At 51.8% G+C, this 18,018-nt stretch overlaps 1 protein-coding gene across 2 annotated transcripts in view; it reads left to right on the plus strand.

The window, feature by feature from the left end:
• The window catches only part of FBXO21 (F-box protein 21), a 45,203-nt gene extending 41,053 nt beyond the window's left edge, over nt 1–4,150 (plus strand). For both annotated transcript variants that reach the window (XM_080821269.1, XM_080821270.1), the window contains exon 12: nt 1,735–4,150. In XM_080821269.1, the coding sequence (XP_080677395.1) occupies nt 1,735–1,922 (188 nt within the window). In that variant the 3' untranslated portion in view covers nt 1,923–4,150. The remainder of the gene's footprint in view (nt 1–1,734) is intronic.
• The last annotated feature ends 13,868 nt before the right edge of the window (nt 4,151–18,018 follow it).

The raw sequence follows: 18,018 nt of genomic DNA on the forward strand, positions 1-18,018 counted from the left end.
CCCCGGGCAAACCCCGCGGGCGATCTGTAGCTGTGCTGCGGACGGGGCGGCCCCAGCGTGTGGCCTCCATGCTCACCGTCCAGCAGCGCGGCACGTTACTGCCCCTTCCCTCTCAGCGTGTGGGAAACCGGTCACTTGTTCTTTTGGCTGTCTCGTCTTCCGAGGAGTGCATTTGCCGTTGTGAGCCCCGGGAACTGCATTGGGCAGTCCGACCGCTCTCACACACGCTCTCCTAAGTGAGGGTAAGGCGGTCGCGCGGCGCTCTTCTTTGCACCAGGTTCATGTGCATCTCCCTCAGGAGCGCCCGGAATACCTGAGCAGGTTCCACGACCCGCAGTCTCTTAGCACAAAATGTCTGCAAATCCCTCCCCGTCCTGTGGGGAAAAAAGTTAGATTGAGTCATGCAACTCCTTCCCGCTGTCCCAACACCAGGGCAAGTCAGTGCTCCCAAAAGATGTTCCTGTGGTGACTGGGGACACATGGCCTCTGGGTAGATGGGGCTGTGCCCTGGACTGGCATGTGAGCAGGTTTAACCAAGCCGTCGAGGGCTGCACTGCGTGCGTTAGGCTCGCTGGAATGAACCCAAGTGAAGGGCTGTGTGGGGTGTGGCTGTATGTTGGCCAGAACCGACACCGCCCTGGTCCCCGGTCAGAGCAGGAGGATCTGCCTAGTCTGGCTCCTCCTGGTGCCAGGTCATGGGGGACGTGGCTGAGTGACTCCTGGGTCGGGGGCTCAAGACATTATCCTTTCATTGGGCCTTTGGGGGAGCTGTTTTTCTTTTCTTTTCTTTTTTTTTTTTTTAAGATTTTATTGATTTATTTGACAGATCACAAGTAGGCAGAGAGGCAGGCAGAGAGAGAGGAGGAAGCAGGCTCCCTGCTGAGCAGAGAGACTAATGCGGGGCTCCATCCCAGGACCCTGAGGTCAGGACCTGAGCCGAAGGCAGAGGCTTTAACCCACTGAGCCACCTAGGCGCCCCGAGGGGGAGCTGTTTTTCAAAGTTTTGCAGGGGAGAAGTGATGTGAAAGGATTCCAGCCTTTTAAATACCTTGCCTGTATTGTCATCTGTTTGTTGTAATCATTGCATTTTAGAGGAGTCTTGCTGTTTCTCTGGTGGCAGAATGGCTAGCAGGGAGAGGAGGTAGCATGGTTTCCTAGGAGACCGGACAAGTAGTGAGAAGCCACATCCATGCACAGGTTGGAGGTGCGAGCCGCTCGTCAGCTCCTCCCACGGGCTCTCAACATGGCCAGTATTGAAGGGAGCCAGGGGGAGGAGTGCCGTCTGTGTGGGAGCACTCCATTAGCAGACAAGAACGGTGGCAGGTGCGAGACTTGGAGCCACACAGTGTGGAGGCTTCCCAGGTCGAACCTCTGGTGGACGAAGGGCAGGCTCAGATGCCCTCGTCCCATACGCTTGGCTGTCGGCGCGATCAAGTCAGAGGAACATGATGAATCTGTAGTTCGCTGGCCCCCCAGAGACAGCTGGAGATTTGCTGGGGCCAAACTCTTGCTCAGAGAATAGGAGAACGTTCTGTTCAGTGTGGAGCTGCGGGGGCCCATCCCACCATCCGCAGCCGCCCCCGCTGCCATTGTCCTCTTACCTCTTCCAGATTCCGTAAACATGCTCTCCTTTTCCTCCATGTCAAAATGCCACATGAAAGGGGTGAGAGATAGGAAGACGCTGCAGCCATGTCCGTTTTAACAGCAATTGTCCATGTGCCTCTTTACCAACAGAAAACTTGGAGTATAACGTGGAGCCTCAAGAAATCTCACACCCCGATGTTGGACGCTATTTCTCAGAGTTTACCGGCACGCACTACATCCCGAACGCAGAGCTAGAAATCCGGTATCCAGAGGATCTGGAGTCTGTGTATGAGACGGTGCAGAATATTTACAGTGCAAAGAAGGAGGACGCAGAGTAACGTCTGCTAGAGGACACTGCACCTTTGCCGCTGCTGCTGTCCTCCAGGAGAACAGGATTCCGGAAGAAGACGTCTCCACGGATCCCTCTGGATTCACACCACCAGGAAAGCCACTTAACCAGTAGTGCTGGTTGCCTCCTACCAAGTCTAAATAACGTGTGCTCTCCTCCAGCTGCAAAGACAATGTTGCTCTCCGCCTACACTAGTGAATTCATTTGACGGCACTGTGTTCAGTGGCATGGCTTGTGTGCTTGTCCTGTGGTGACAGTTCGTGACATTCTGTCTTCATGAGGTCTCACAGTCGACGCTCTTAGAGTCATTCTTCCTGCTCACTTCCCATACGTCTGTCTCCCACCTGTCTCAGAACATTTCATTTGCCAGGCAGGAAGGGGGGGTCCTGTGTTGGCAGTACTTTCTCTCTGATTTCTCTGTGGAACACCGGGGCTGCTTGTCTTTTCACCGTGAATTTAGTTGCTTGTTCAGAGGGGAAGCGGTGAGTGATTGTGGCAGCATCTGAGAGTTGGGGACATTAACGGACTAATGGTAATCAGAGTCATCGCATTTATTTTTTCTAATATTTGAAACAGATTTCAGGCATTTTATCTTCTCCCTGATTTGACTTGGGAGAATGGCATAGCTTTTCCTTCTGTGTTCCTCTCACACTTATGCTCATCTCTCTGTGAATTCTTAGTTTTCTGTTCCATTACATAAAATCTTCTAAAGAAAGTGCATAATAATGGCCTTTATAGATGGGTTTTCCCACATTCATCTACTGTTCCTCCCTTTAAAATAACTACTTTTTGTTTCCTTTTAATTTTAAGAATTGTTCCAGTATCATGACTAGATCTTAAGTCAGTGATGGGTTCTCTTTATTGTAGGAAGTATTAATCTGGTGTTAAAATGTTTGCTTTTAGAAATCACACACGGTGGTCTCCAAAGACCTAAAAAGGAGGTTTCACTTTTGTAACTGGAAAAAAGAAATAATGAACCTTATATGTTTTTTAAAAAGGAAAGAGGAGGTTCCATGCCCCCTGTCATCTGTAAGAATCACTCTAAGACCCTTTTGAGTGTGGCGGGGTGAAAATAAGTAAAACATCTTAAAGATTGTCCGATCCGTGGGGAAGGAAGCGGGGTGTCCTTCTGCTTTCTCGAAGCACTGCTGTCCCGAAGATACCACTGGCTCTTGCTCCGTGCCCTCCGTCCCTGAGCGTGAGGGCACTGGGTCCCTGCGCAGCTCCAAACGCCGAGCTCTCCACCTGCCTGTTCTCAAGCGAGCTAGCTAATTCGTAGTTAACCAGTAGAAGCTAACTTCTGGAGTTAGGACCTAGTTACTTTCCTCTCTGAGTTGAGAAGAACCCAGTTGCTCTGGTGAGTGAGGCTCCGGGGGCTGGGATCCGGCCCCGCCTCGCCGCCCATCCGTGCATTTGCATGCTGTTTTTCCACGCCGTGTTTGATGACTGCCTCTTGTTCGCCCTTGGAAGCCCTGGGATGACTGAGGTTTGGGGAAGCCACCTGAGACCATGTAGTGGTACCTGGTGGCTGGTAAGCAGTTACTAGAGGTGAGGGTCTGGCGGGCCGGCTCCTGCCAGCCTGAGTTAGCGCTCGCCAGTGTCGGCGTCCCTCGGCAGTCAGATCTAGAGCCCGATGGGTTAGATCTGCCGGGGCAACGTGACCACTCACAGCACCCTGCCTGCTGAGGCCGGGGGTCTAACACTACTCTCGTTTAAAGGTGAGAAACTAGTTAATCCGGAGGTAATACTAACCAGATGCGTTACTAAGAAACTGTGGAGCATGCTGAGTTATAACCGTTGGTTTTCTGGTTTGATTTCCTTTTTTTCTTAGAGTAACATCGAAGCCAAGAAGGATGGTTTTACTTTTACTGACCCAATGTAAATATGTATGTAGACCGTTTTTAAATGTGTTTCTTCATGAATGCTTCATTCGGCTCCAGGAAGCCTGTGTCACCTGTGTAAGTTGGTATTTGGGCACTTTATATTTTTCTAAAAACGTGTTTTGGATCTCCTGTACTCTAATAAATCATAAGTTTCTTTTTAAAATTTTTTCCAAAAGTTTTCTCCGTTTTAAAAAGCCCTGTTACAACAAAGTAGGACTTTCACGATGTTAAAAATATTAAATATTTGGATATAGTCACTTCTTTTCTCTTCAAATGAATGCCAAGATTTTTTTGTACAATGATTAATAAAATGGAACTTACCCAGAGAAACCACACAAGCGGCCTGCCCAATTTCGTTTCGGAACAGAAAGTCCGGCCTTGACAACAGCAGAATGTCCCTGGCTTCTCTTCTGCTCCAAACATCCAAACATTTGCTCTACCGAATTTTTCCTAACGTTGGTGAGTGCAACAGGGCACCTTTATTCCACCGGCTCCTCCCAGACGCCAGTTGCCGTCAGCCGGCTAGGAGTGGCGAGAGCACGTGGTTGTCACGCGAACGGCGCAGCTTGTCTGATGTTACAGTCTGTGTTGTGCAACGGGGAGGACAGGTGCTTCGGGACGTGCGGGTTCTCCGTGTGTTGTTAGCATTGGTGTGATAGCTGCGGGATGCGGGGCGCCCGTCCCCCAGGTGATGCACTGTGTGCTATGCAGAGAGGACCGGGCACAGGCCAGTCCCCAGCATGTGCGCTGTGGGGGGTCTCAGACCTGGAACGTACTGTCGTGCGTTGTGACTTTGTGAGAGGAGAATGTCATGTGCTGTGTCTTACCTACTTCTTAGCCCCTAGAACCTTCCTCCCCAACACACACACACACACACACACACACACACACACACACACACAGCAGCCCCGAGGTCCAGTGTTTGTGGACGTACTTTGGGAAACACTGTGTCATCAGTTATGTCCAAAACTAGTCTCCATTTGCCTCAGACCAATTTGGCCAAGGGTCTTGTTTGAACAACTTCCATCTAATCGGATTTCAGACGGCTGGCTTCATGTTGTCTCCACCTGAACCTCATGACAGATCTCATTATAAGTGCATTTACACGGCAAAATTGTTTTATCATGAAACCAGCATTAATACTGTTGCTACGTCAGTTTTACATTTTCTAATATCTACTCAAAGTCTTGTTCTAATTTTAAAATGTCTCAGTCTTTCTTAACGTACTAAATTGAGTCCAACGTTCATGTTCTAGGCCTGCTTCTACCATCAGAAGGCGAAATGCTGTTTTTCTTCCTCCATATTCCAAGTAACTAAAACTGGATTACCAGCAACTTTTTAATTTAGAGGTATCCTGTGGCCATAATAATCAAGATGTAGCTCTTCATGTCTTTCTGTTTGTTTTTTTGGAGGAAAGGAGAGAATGTTCACCTAGACAAAATGCAGCATTTGGCTGTGTGCCGGTTTCTTTCTGGAGACGTCGGCGGCTGTGTTGCGTGTTGCTTTTGTATTCAAGCTTCCTTGGAGCCGGCACTGGCTTCAGCTAGACTCTTCACAGCAACCCTCTAAGGCAGGGCCAGGTAGTCAGTGTTTCTGTGGGCCACGGAAGGTCACATGTTCTTTGTTTTCAAAAACGTAGAAGACCTTCTCAGCTTGAGGGCTGTAAAGAAACAGGCCGTGGGCTGGGTCTGGCCCATGGGCCACAGTTTGCCAACCCCCGCCGAGGTGTAGGCCTGCCAGCATCCAGCCGGGAGGTCGGGAGCGCACCGCTTGGAGGCGGCACGGCTGGTGGGACGCCCAGGTGTGTGACCTCCGAGCTCCCGCTCTTGGCGAGCTCACTACTGCCAACTTGAGCAACTACCTCGCACTGGTTTGATCTTTTGCCTTGCAGCCAATTTAACTTCTAAACGTTTCAGTTCTTTAACACTTAGACGCTTGAGAGGAAAGGACATTCCTTTGGTGAATAAAATTCTGTGCAATTATAGAACAAATGTATTATGGCCATTTAGCGATGATTGTATTAAGGGTAATGCTAGTTCTGTAATAAATAGACCCAAAAATATCCTGTGGCTCCAACACAAAAGAACTTTCTTGCTCACCTGCCACCAGGCAGGGGAATGGGGTTGGGGGGAGACGGCTGTCTGTCTGCTGGAAGCTGTGTGGCCCTGAAGGGGAGCGAGCATGGAGGGACTCGTCTGGGAGGGTTCGATGCACGGAGGCGGGGGGCGGCCCTTGGCACTGCCACTCACATCTCACAAAGAAAGCTGGGAATGAAGACACAGAAACACAGAGGCCAGTCCACTCTGGGTATGCTCTCCTCGCAGCAGGACGTACCCCCTTCCCAGGGAGACAGCCTCTGTGAGGTCAAGCTGTGACAGCAAACATTGCCTGCGTCAGTGGCTCAGTCCAGAAACATACTGCTTGCTCCTGCCACACCACGGCCCCCAGGTGGTGGGAGTGAGTCCTCACAGGTCCCGCCGCTAGCCACCATCCATAGTCACTGCAGCAGATGACCGTGGGAGGGAAAGAGGTCCCAGGCCAAGCCACATATGTCATTTCTGCCTCGGTAACCAGACAAGTCACAGACCCACAACCTAATTCCAGATGAGGCCGGGGAATGGCCTCCCATGTGCCCAGGAGGAAAAGGAAGGGTTGGGGGCTCAGCCTGGTCTTTGCCTCTCACCCCAAGCCTCTCCTACCCACTTCCTGCATCCTACCCAGGGTCAGTCTAGCATGGCTCCTTGGGGACCAGCCCCATGACCCAGAAGTTTTGACCCAACCCCCAGTACCCATTCAGTGGGGATGTGGAGGCCTGGTAGCAGCAATGATGAGATCCAGCAGCCGCAGTGATGAGATCCTGCTGGGCAGGCACTATGAAGACACTCCCCACCCCCACCTCCGTCCTGGCAGGGGTGGGGAGAGTGGTTGCTACGTCCCCCCACTAGGACGGGTTGGGGGTGCATCCTCCCTGGGAGGTGGGCAACTTGCACAGTGTACTGCTGCCTGCTGCAGGGTTTGGGGGCCAGCCCCAGACTTCTGTTTATCTTTACAAGCTTGTGAATCTTCCTGCAATGATTCCTTCGGACACTTAGCAGGCTACTAACCTATCTGCCTATGATCGTAGCCCAAGTTCTTTTCCAGGACTTGAACGGGTCTGCTTTATTTCCTTCGCGGCTCTGCCCCATGCCTGTCCCCACCCCATGTCGTACCTTGCTGTAAGCCGCAAAGGGCAACCAGCACACTGTATCCTCTCCCTCTTCACCTGCTTCCCCTAGACCAGCTGCAGCACCAGCTGATCCACCTTGCAGACCGTAAGCCCACATTTTACCCCGTGCAGCCCCAAACACAGCCCTCCCACCTCCCAGCCTGCTGTCTGTGCGCCCGGCTGCCAAGCGGACTCTGTACAGTCTAGGTTTTTGTTACGGCAATTCCTTTCCAGGGGTTTTTGTTGTGGCCAGGGTGGTGGGGAGGGTGGTTGAGTTTGAAGTGGGCTAATGTTTCCATGGGAAGTTCTCCTTCTTTGTTGGGCTGTGCAAAAAAAAAAAAAGAAAAAGAAAAAGAAAAGGACAATGATGGCAGGTTTTCTGGGGACAGGAAAGAGCTAAAAGCAAGTTGTTTAGTGAACTTAAGGAGTTGACAGAATAAAGGAAAGAAATTTGGGGGAGAACCAGTGGGAATAGCATGCATTACAGAATCCTTGCATGGTCAGATTTTCCATCTACTTCCCTTAGAATGACAGAAATCTTGGGGCGTCTGGATGTACAACTCGGGGTGCCTGGGGGGCTCAGTCATTGGATATCTGCCTTCGGCTCCGGTCATGATCCCACGGTCCTGGGATCGAGCCCTGCATCAGGCACCCTGCTTGGTGGGGAGCCTGCTTCTCCCTCTGCCCCTCCCTCCCTCCTGCTCATGCACACACTGTCTCTTTCTCTCTCTCAATAAATAAAAAAAATTTTTAAATTAAATAAAATAAAAATAAGCTTAAATAAAATTTTTAAAATGATTTTATTTTAATTTCAGTAAAATTTTTAAATAAAAAACATACTTGAGAGAGAGCACGAGCAGGGTGAGGGGCAGAGGGAGAAGCGGACTCCCTGCCGAGCAGGGAGTGGGGCTCCATCCCAGGACCCTGGGATCATGACCTGAGCCAAATGCAGACGCTTAACCAACTGAGCCACCTATGTGCCCTCTTGAGTGTCCTTTCATGTGCCCACCTTAGTGCCAGGAGCTGTGCCAGGAGACGTACGTTTCTGTCCCCTGTAAGTGCTAATCTGTATATTCTCAAGGCCTTTCTGGGTACGTATTACACAGTCTTTGCCCTCATTTGCCTCTTACAAATATGGAATAAAAGAAAGTACAGTTGCCAGATATTCTGGGTAATAGCTACCTTTGTATGAAACTATTCCCACAGGATTAGAGCATTTGAAGGCTAAAGGCCTCCTGAACAGTTAGCTAGTGTTAGACCATTGTTCCCTACGTTCTACAAAAGGAAATAATGAGGCCCGTGGAGGTTACGTACCTTGATCCGGCAGGTGGCTCCGAGCAGGTACTCGAGCCTGGGCCTTTGGACGTGACTGCGCTGCTGTTTCTCTCACCCCCAAATTGCTTCCTCTGAGGGTTTTCCCTGCCCTACAGAGAGTCTCGCTAATAACATCAGCCCTTATTCCTCAGCATTCAAAACCTTGTTATTTCTCCACGGCTGTGCTGTGGCAACCTCCCAGCCAGCGGCAAACATCCTCTGACCTCATACATTTACTTTGACAGAAAACGAGCAAGTGTTCTTTATCCCTCACCTTTTCAGCAATTTGTCCTCTTGAAGTTTGGGGAGATATTCAAAACCCACGAAGACTTTTTAATTAATCAATTAATTATTTTTTTAAGGTTCCACCTATTTATTTGACAGACAGAGATCACAAGTAGGCAGAGAAGCAGACAGAGAAAGAGAGGGGGAAGCAGGCTCCCTGCTGAGCAGAGAGCCCGATGTGGGGCTCGATCCCAGGACCCCGAGATCATGACCTGAGCTGACTGCAGAGGCTTTAACCCACTGAGCCACCCAGGCGGCGCCCCCTGCAAAGACTTTGTAAAGGAAGTTGCTTTCTCCCCCTCCAGCTTTATGGAGGTGTAGTTGATCTCGGAATCTTACTCATCTGGTGTAACTGTAATTTATTATATGATCTCTCCTCAAGCGTGGGTTGGCAGACTTCTGGAAAGGGCCAGGGAGTAAGTATTTTGGATTTTTCGGCTCTTCGAGACCACTCAGGCCTGCCATTGTAGCAGGGAAAGCAGCCATAGGCAATTGGTGAACAAGGGAACATGGCTGTGTGCCAATAAAACTTTATTTACAAAAACAAGTGTGGCCTGGGTTAGGCCCACGGGCTGTCTCTTGTTGACCCTACTGCACAGTCCACTTGGCCGGTTTTGTTTAAACCAAAGTCTAAGCAGAAGCCACTTCAAAAAGTTGAAGCAGGGGGCGCCTGGGTGGCTCAGTGGGTTAAAGCCTCTGCTTTCGGCTCGGGTCATGATCCCAGGGTCCTGGGATCGAGCCCCGCATCGGGCTCCCTGCTGGGAGCCTGCTTCCTCATCTCTCTCTGCCTGCCTCTCTGCCTACTTGTGCTGTCTGTCAAATAAATAAATAAAATCTTTAAAAAAAAAAAAAAAAAAAAAAGTTGAAGCAGGGGGGTGCCTGGGTGGCTCAGTGGGTTAAGCCTCTGCCTTCAGCTCAGGTCATGATCCCAGGGTCATGGGATCGAGCCCCGCATCGGGCTCTCTGCTCAGCGGGGAGCCTGCTTCCTCCTCTCTCTCTGCCTGCCTCTCTGCCTACTTGTGATCTCTGTCTGTCAAATGAATAAATAAAATCTTAAAAAAAAAAAAAAAGTTGAAGCAGGGTAGGGGAGCCTGGCTGGCTCAGTCGGAAAAGCGTGTGACTCTTGATCTCAGGGTGGTGAGTTCAAGCTCCGTGATGGGCATAGAGATGACTACAAAATAAATTAACTTAAAAAAAAAAAAGGTGAAAAAGGGTAATGGAAACCCATATAACCCCGCACCAAGTTTCAACATTTGCTGTGTTTTATTTCCTTCCCTCTCCACTTTTTCCTCCTGAACCATATGAAGGTGCCTCAGACAACCCGGAGCCTCTCCCTTAAATTCTTCCGGTGTGTCTTTCCTAAGAATGAGAGCAGTTTCCTCCACGACCACAGTGCCACGAGTACCTAAAAAAGATGAACAGTCGTGATGTGATGATCAGGGCGCCTGGGTGACTCCGTTGCTTAAGGATCTGACTGATGTTACGGCTCAGGTTGTGATCTCAGGGTCATGAGATCAAATCCCTCCCTGGGCTCTGCACCGAGCGTGGCGTCTGCTTAAAATTCTCTCTCTCCCTCTCTTAAAAAAGAGAAGAAACAAACTATCCCATCCTCAAGATGATGAGACTGGACCTTGAGGACCAGCCCATGTCACCACTTGGGTTTCCTGTGGAGCACCCTGGCCTGCAGCTCGAGCCGGTAGGTAGAGGTTCTTAAAGAGAAACAGTTAAAAATCGCTCCCCGATTGCCCCAGGTGACCCTGACAGCAAAGTAACTGTAAGCTTAGGCTCTGAAAGGTTCTTTGACTAAGGGGTATAAAATTCAGTGGAAACAGGGTTTTTTGTGTGTGTGTGTGTTTTTTTAAGCGTTTGCACATTTAGCAGGTAGGTGTGCCACCCCCAGAGGGATGGTGTTGCTGATGGTGTCTGGTCCCGGCAAGGGTCAGTGGAGCTGTGTCCTCTAGCCTCAGCCGGAAAGCTCTGCGGACCGCAGGGGGCAGAGTTCCCTTCTAAAGGCAGCCCATTCACTACCTTGTGGCTTGCTTATTCCATTAGCTGCCGCTAAGACCCTGCTTCCGTGGACTGCGTTGGCTAAGAGCAACGATCCGGGCCGGAGCCTAAGAACATGACCCATCTAATGCCGGTCTGGGGGCTGTGCCCTCTTTCTGGGCGGGACAGCGGGGTTCTCAGCAATTCCATTTGCAGACACAGAGAACCTGACAGCCTGTCGTCTTCTGAGTCAGCCCATCATGTGAATGAGCCAGTGAGGCACTGACATTCCCACGTTCTTGCCTCTTACCTCTCCTGGGCTTTCAGTTTCTACCCTTCTCGGTGTACTCGGGATGTACTGCCGTTGGTATGGTCCCGCCGATGGCTGTTTTTTTCTAAGCAAGTCCCCCAGTTATGTCTTCCACGCCCCTCCGTCTTCAAATGCGTCTTTAGCACAACTCCCCTCACTTGTCCTCTTCCAGACTTGGAGGTTTTGGTTTTTCTGAGCCCTGGGTAATAGAGATGGTCTTCGACAAAGGGAGGGCTTCCGGATTTTAGAGACCTCACAGCATTCATCTTGAGAGGTCCAGCCCAGAGTCTTGTGAGAACTGGAGATACTGCGTGTGCTGGGGCTCAGCCAAGCCCCTTGGTCTAAGCGGATATTATTCCCGAAACCTCCACCTTTGCTCACGCACGCCTGCACCCAGCTGGGCCACTTGTCTCCTAGTGCTTGGCGTGGGTGGCTGGGCACGGGGCCACTGTCCTCCTCGGTGAGTCTCTTCATCTGCCTTCAGGGCCTGGACTCATGATGTGGAAGATAGAGCCAGCAGAGGTTCAAACTTGATGGGACCGTCCTCCCAAACCTGGAATGACCTGGTTTGGGGTGTGGGTGATTTAGACTCACAGTGGCCCCAGGTGCACTGTCCTAGCTGTGTAGACCACACCTGCCTCTGGGGAGCAGGGGCTCCATTCAGCCCAGGCTGGCTGGCATCTTTCCTCCCACTGTGCAGGGAAGCAGCCTGTCCTTCTGCTTGGGCAGGGAGCAGAGACCTCACTGGGGTGTCAAGCATGAGCTCCTGACGCCCTTTCACACTGACTCCCGTCTGTGTCCGCAGCGGCCAACACACCTGGCAAGCAAATGCTTCGAGACCGTTTGCCGAAGTCCCTTTACCTTCCCGTGATAGAGCACTCTTTGCACAAACATCCCACCTGTCAAAGCTCATGCTCTTTGGAACCTTGATTCTGCGCCACGCCTGGGTGTCCTTGGAATGACCCCAGTTTCACGCACAAGAAACTAAGGCTCAGCGAAGTTGAGTAACTCGTCCAAGACGGCGCAGCTCCTGAGGGACGGGGCTCACATCCCATCCCAGCTCTGCTGACCAGAGAACCCAGCGTGCCCCTTGCAGCCCCCACTGACGGAATGTTTGAGTCTCTCCCATCAAGTCTGTGTGTTGAAACATGAACCTCGGTGTGATGGTATTTGCAGGCGAGGACTTCGGGAGGTGACTAGGTGACGAAGGGACTAGTGGCCTGATAAAGGGGACCCCAGAGAGTTCCCTCACCCCTTCCGCCAAGCGAAGACCCAGCGGGAAGACCTCATCTGTGAACCCAGACGCAGCTCCCACCAGACACCCAATCTGCAGGCACCTTGACCTTGGACTCCCAGCCTCCAGCACGTGAGAAATTAGTGTTTTCTGTGTCAGCCCCCACATCCCAGTCTGTGGTATTTTGGTGTAGCAGCCTGAACGGATTAAGATAACTACCCTCCCACCCCGTAGAGCTTAATTCCTTATCCTCCCGGAAACACATAGAATAAGGCAACCCTCTTGTATAAAAATGTCTACTACAGCTTTCCATGAAATGGTGACAAAATCGCCGTGAGTACGGTTTGGCTGAGTTAGTTTAACTCCCAAGGGCAGACTCCGGGCGTGCTTCGGGACCTATGTCTTTTTGCCTTTCCAGGGATTAGAAGCTGCCACCCAGAGGTGTTCAGAGGACCACCTGTTGATTTCCTGTTTTCTCAAGATGCCACCGCGTCCTCTATGAATATGGGGATGTTACTTTTCAGCGGCTCAGGTTCCCTCTATGTGGTGTTAGGACTTCTGCCTGCCTTTTCTCTTAGGTATCCACTGAGATGGCCGGGGCATCACTTGGTGTCACTGTCCTCTTGGGGCAGGGCGGGTTTGGGGGTGCACAGCGGACATGCTACCACCAAGCAGAAGGGCCGGTTCCCAGTCTCAGATCCGCCAGTCTGTGGTGCGTGGAGCTGCAGTGCCGCAGGCCACGGGGCGGGGCGGCGCGGCAGAAGTCTCCCAGCAGTGTTGTGCACGTAGTAATAGAGACAAACAGATGGTTCCATGGTGAGGGGGCCCAGCCTGTGTAGTTTCCTCTGGTCCTGACAAACTCTGCAAAGTGTCACTGTCCAGGCCAGGTGCATTCAGCATGAGTCACCCCTGCCAAGCAGCGGCCCACAACAATCAGCATCACTAACTTTAAGATCCCGTGGAGGGTTCTGGCATGTTGAGACCTGCCAGGAGAGGACTGCTGAACAGGGAGCACCCGGAGAGCCAGAAAGGGGCCAGCCACCGCACACGATGGCCCCGTGTCCTGCCAGCTGGTCGCACACCCCAGGCTCTGCCAGCCCCTCCAGAGAACCTGTGTTCCCATTTGGGAAGGAGAGAGAGGGAGACCGGGAGTGTTCCATGTTCTTGCCCTGGGTGACTCAGAAGAAAACCAGATCGGTTCCCAGCTTGTTTCACTCCTTCCGTCGTTTCTCTGGGGGAGTCGTGCAGATCAAAGGCTGGGAGAGCTTTGTCTGCCCCGACTCTACCTTCTGACCACAAGTTCTCCCCATGATCTGCTTCCTTCTCCCATCTTCAGGTGCCCCCAGCTGCCAGAGGGCCACCCGCTTGCCTGGCTGTGCCATCTCTCTGTCCTCATTTTATTTTAGATGAAGATGCCATCAGCCCTTGGTGGCCTGGGGACACTCAGGAGGCTCCGCTGTGAGGTTTGGGCCGTGCATCGCTGCCTCTGTGGAATGCACTCCAGATGCACAAGAACGCAGCAGGCTGGGAGGAGTCGCAGGAGAGAGGCCGGGCCTTTGGATATGCCGTCTTGGGGGTGGGTTTGCTGAGCAAACCGGGACTCCATCGGCTCTAGCAAGTGACTCAGAGACTCAGGACACTGTTCCGCTCCTCCCGTCCTCTACGGACCAAGACTGGCTGTTTCTCACCTAGGCCTGGAACCATCCAGGTGCTGGAAATGACTTGCCATGTCCCCATCAGGGGCTGTCTCGGGCACACAGAGGCCATTCAGTCGCTGAGTAAATCAGAGGGGTCTCAGGAGGGACATCCTGTCCTGTCTCCCACCCTGTGTTGGTGAAGAGCTATGCGGGGACTCGGACCCTCCTTTTCAGGAAGGGTCCGCTGAGTCCTGAAATGGATGGAAAACTCACACCCCTGTCTCCGCCACGTGTCATCCAACGCCACGTCCTGCCCAGGGGACCACGTGTCCTGTGTACGTCCCCACTGCTGCCACCCTGGTCCAGGCCTCCACCGCCTCTGCCTTAAGCAAGTTCAACCCTGTCCGACCTGGTCTTTCTGAAAAGTGTATCTCCTGGAGTTGCTGCTTTGCTTGATGGCTTCCCCGTTGCCTGCAGGATAAGGTCCCAGCTCCCGAGTTCAGGCAACTTACCTTCCTCCAGCGCACAGACCCTGCAGCGGCCCTAAATCACAGGCTCCCTGATGTCCCTATAAGCCCCCGCCTCGGGGCCACTCATGGGCTGTTTCTCTGCCAGGAACCCCCTACCTCCAACATCACCAACCTCAGGGCGTCTTCAACCTCACAGTTTCACGTTCTCCTGCTGACTCCACTCCACGTTACCCCGCGCCCTCTGACCCCGCTGGGCAGGGCACATCTACGCTCCCGTGGCATCCTGAGCCTAAACCCGTCGGGGCACCTGCAGGAAATTTTGTCTCTTGCCTGCGGGCCCCAAAATGCTTTTGAGCTCCTTACGGGCAGACAGAAGGGCTGGATCCCCGTTTTCTGTGCATTCCCTGCTGCTTGGCATTTGCTACACTGAGTGGGGAATGCCTTCATGATTTGGAAGAAGCTGGCGTCAGGTGGAAGACATAATTTTAGAAGAAAAAGGGAAGAAGCTATCCATCCCAGGAGGGGCCCCCAAACTGTTGCAGACACAGAGACTGTAGTGATGGGGGGTGTCTCCTGTTCCCTCTCCTTGCGCATGAAATCTTCCCGGCCAGAGGGGCGCCACCCTGAGGGCCGGCACGCCTCTGAATTTTATCTCATTATTTTATTTATTTAAGAGAGAGAGAGAGAGAGGGAGTGTGTGTGAGCGAGCGGGGGTGGGGAGCAGGGGGAGGGAATGAGAACCTCAAGCCAACTGTGTGCTGAGGCCAGAGCCCAGCAGGGAGCTGGATCCCAGGACCCGGAGATCATGATCTGCACCGAAACCAAGAGTCAAGACACTTAACCGACCACGCCACCCAGGCGTATGCCTCTGCATTTTACATAATGAGGTTTGTCACGATAAGGCATGGACTGACTGATGTTTTCTGTAAAGGAATGGCCGGAGAGTAAATATGGTAGACTTCACAGGCCTGAGCACCTCTGTCGCAGCTCCTCAGCTCTGCTGTTGTAGGATGGAAACAGCCAGAGACCCCGACACAAACGGGCATAGCTGTGTCCCAGGAAACCTTGATTTACAAGCACAGGGGCCAGCTGTGCGCTGCCCACACCTGCAGTGATGACACACCCGGTCACGTGGGCCGCTTCCAGTCCCTCCCGTTCCCAGGTTGTCGCCATGTGCTTCGCACAATGCCCAGGGTGTACCAGACACTCGGGAGAGAGTTGGTGGTTGGTTAAAAGTACATCGCATGAAACCAAGGATCCAGTGGAACTCCCGGGACAGTTCACACGTCGCTCCCTGCTCGACAGATGATTTCTGCTTCATTCTTACAAACAGAACCCAAACTTTGTTCTGGCAGCAGTGTCCCTCGCTCCCCTCCTTGGATGTGCACTCACTATGGGCAGTTAGAGCCAAGTACGGGTAACCCAGTTGCCAGCAGTTGGTCTGGGAGAGGGCGTGGGTCTCAGTCCGACACAGTTCCCGTCTGTAAGAGAATTTGGTAAGACATTGCTCCCTCATGATAGGAGCTTTTCTTTCTGCTTCCTCCCTTCCTGATTTGAATACCAATTTGAGAGGATGTGATGTCCTGTACTGCGGCAGCCACATTGCAGCCGTGAGGGGAGGGCCCAAAGAATTTACAGAAGTACCAGCCCAGAGCCCCAACTTTTCTGGGCTTCTGTACCAACCCTGGAAATGCTCATCTCCAGCTTCTTGATAAGAGAGGTCGTATTTGTCTGTGATGTTTATACTAAGCAAGCGTTCTTCACTTGGCAGCCTTCCCAGGTAGGTCCTAAATAACAGAAATAATGCATTTTTACTATATCAATAAATGTTCATTCCTACAAAGAGAAGGCAGCTTAATACATTTCCTCCTACTCTGGCTGCCCAATCTTGAATCTTTCCCTGTTCACTTTCCAACCAAATGTGCAGCATCCCCAAGGAGAAGTTTTGTGGCAAAAACCTAGACACCAGGGGCCCAACAAGCCCCAGCTGGGGAGAGCCATCTGTGTCCTCCCATCAGTCTCAGAGAAGCCCGTCTCACACAATCCCTCTGCGTTAAGCTCCAAGAACTGGTTGAACCAAGCATGGCAGGAGCCACGGGGGAGGCAAGACCCAAGAGCAGTCGGGGACGAAAACTCCGGTGCTCTCTTCTGAGTGACCTCGAGCAGGCCCCGGAGCCCACCACGTCCCCACCCTCACCGGGCTGACGGCCACACCCGCAGAACGGGAGTCCCTAATCTGGCAAGCCACCTTCCAAGGGACTCTTCCCTCCGACGATGAGCTGATCGTTAACTTTGCGTCTCGTGTCCCCTGCGGCAGGCACGAGGCTTATGGGCTTGTGGCCCTGCGTTCCTCAGCATCCTGTATGGGGGGGCTGATTAGCCCCGCCCTGTGGACCAGACCGGGGCTGGCGCTCTCACCAGGCCACCCTTTCCGTTCACTCAGCATGCCGCCGAGAATCCGTAATCCCACATCTCCACAAGCCGCGAGTGGGGAAACGGCACAGACGGGGCAGCCTCGCCGTCTCCTGTCACGAGGCACCTCCATTTCCCTCCCCTTCATGGAGAAAGCAGTCCCTGAGACCAGCCGCTTTCCGCGCGGCCACTTGGGTTGGTGGATAAGTAGCGCCCCCATAAGCAAGCCCTTGATTGTTCCTAGTATATGGGGAGGGGACAGTCAGCGTCGCTGACATCAGTATTTCTTGAGTACCTACTGTGTGCACAGCACTATGCTAGGTGCACAGAGGACATAGAAGGCACCCGGGGTTTGGGGTCATGTTGGAATCCTCTGTACCATACTCTGCAAGCCCACCGTGACCCTCCCGGACCTTACCCTGTAGGGGCAGCACTGACCTGTTCTTCTCGTCCTAGAGCCAGGAGAATCAAGGCCGAAAGAACAGTGGTAAAAAGCTAAGAGAAGGGTGAGCAGCTGAGGGCGCAGGCGCCGGGCCTCTCTGGCTGGGTATCGTGTGGATCTAGCGAGATGGGTCTCAAAGTCCCGTCCCCCGACCAGCAGCCTCAGCACCCCCTGGGTTAGAAATGCAGGGTTTGGGGCACCAGACCCACTGAGTCAGGAACTCCGCATCTGAACGGGCCTCCCGAGGGGTTTCGAGGCACACTCGAGTTAGGGAACCTCTATGCAAGGAGATATTTTATGCACAAACAGCTTGAGGGCTGCAAAGCGCTCTGTCAACATGGCATCTTGAAAGCCTTTTGTGAAAGGTTATTCAGAGACCTCTTGGTTGGTGTTTGTTTTTTTTCAATTAATATTCTATTTATTACAACTACAAATTCAAAACACAGTTCTTACCTAAAATTTTGTGTTGAATTTATGAATCTCAGTATTTTGCTTATAAAATTGCCTGTATTTTACAATCACTTTTAAAGTGTTTTTTTTTTAAATTTAATTGATTTCCCATAAATACCTTAAGTGCAGTAATGAATTTAATATATTTCATTTCCTCTTAAACACATTTCAGAACCTTCCAAGTCTTTCATGAATTCTTAGGCAGCCACTAAGTTGAACTTTTAAATATGGCAACTCTCAGTCCTCTTAAACAGTAGCGTACTGCTTGAAAACTTAGTAAAATCCTCTTATAACTTTCAAATTAAAAATCTGTCCAGTACAACAATGTGAGTGTACTTAACACCACTGAACCGTGCACTTAAAAAATGGTTAAGACGATCAGTTTTACGTTAATGGGTATTTTACCACATTTAGGAAAAAAGGATCTGGCTACAATGGATTACGCAGTACATTTAAA

This window comes from Martes martes (genome assembly GCF_963455335.1).
Source record: "Martes martes genome assembly, chromosome: 13".
In the NCBI taxonomy this organism is placed as follows: domain Eukaryota; kingdom Metazoa; phylum Chordata; class Mammalia; order Carnivora; family Mustelidae; genus Martes; species Martes martes.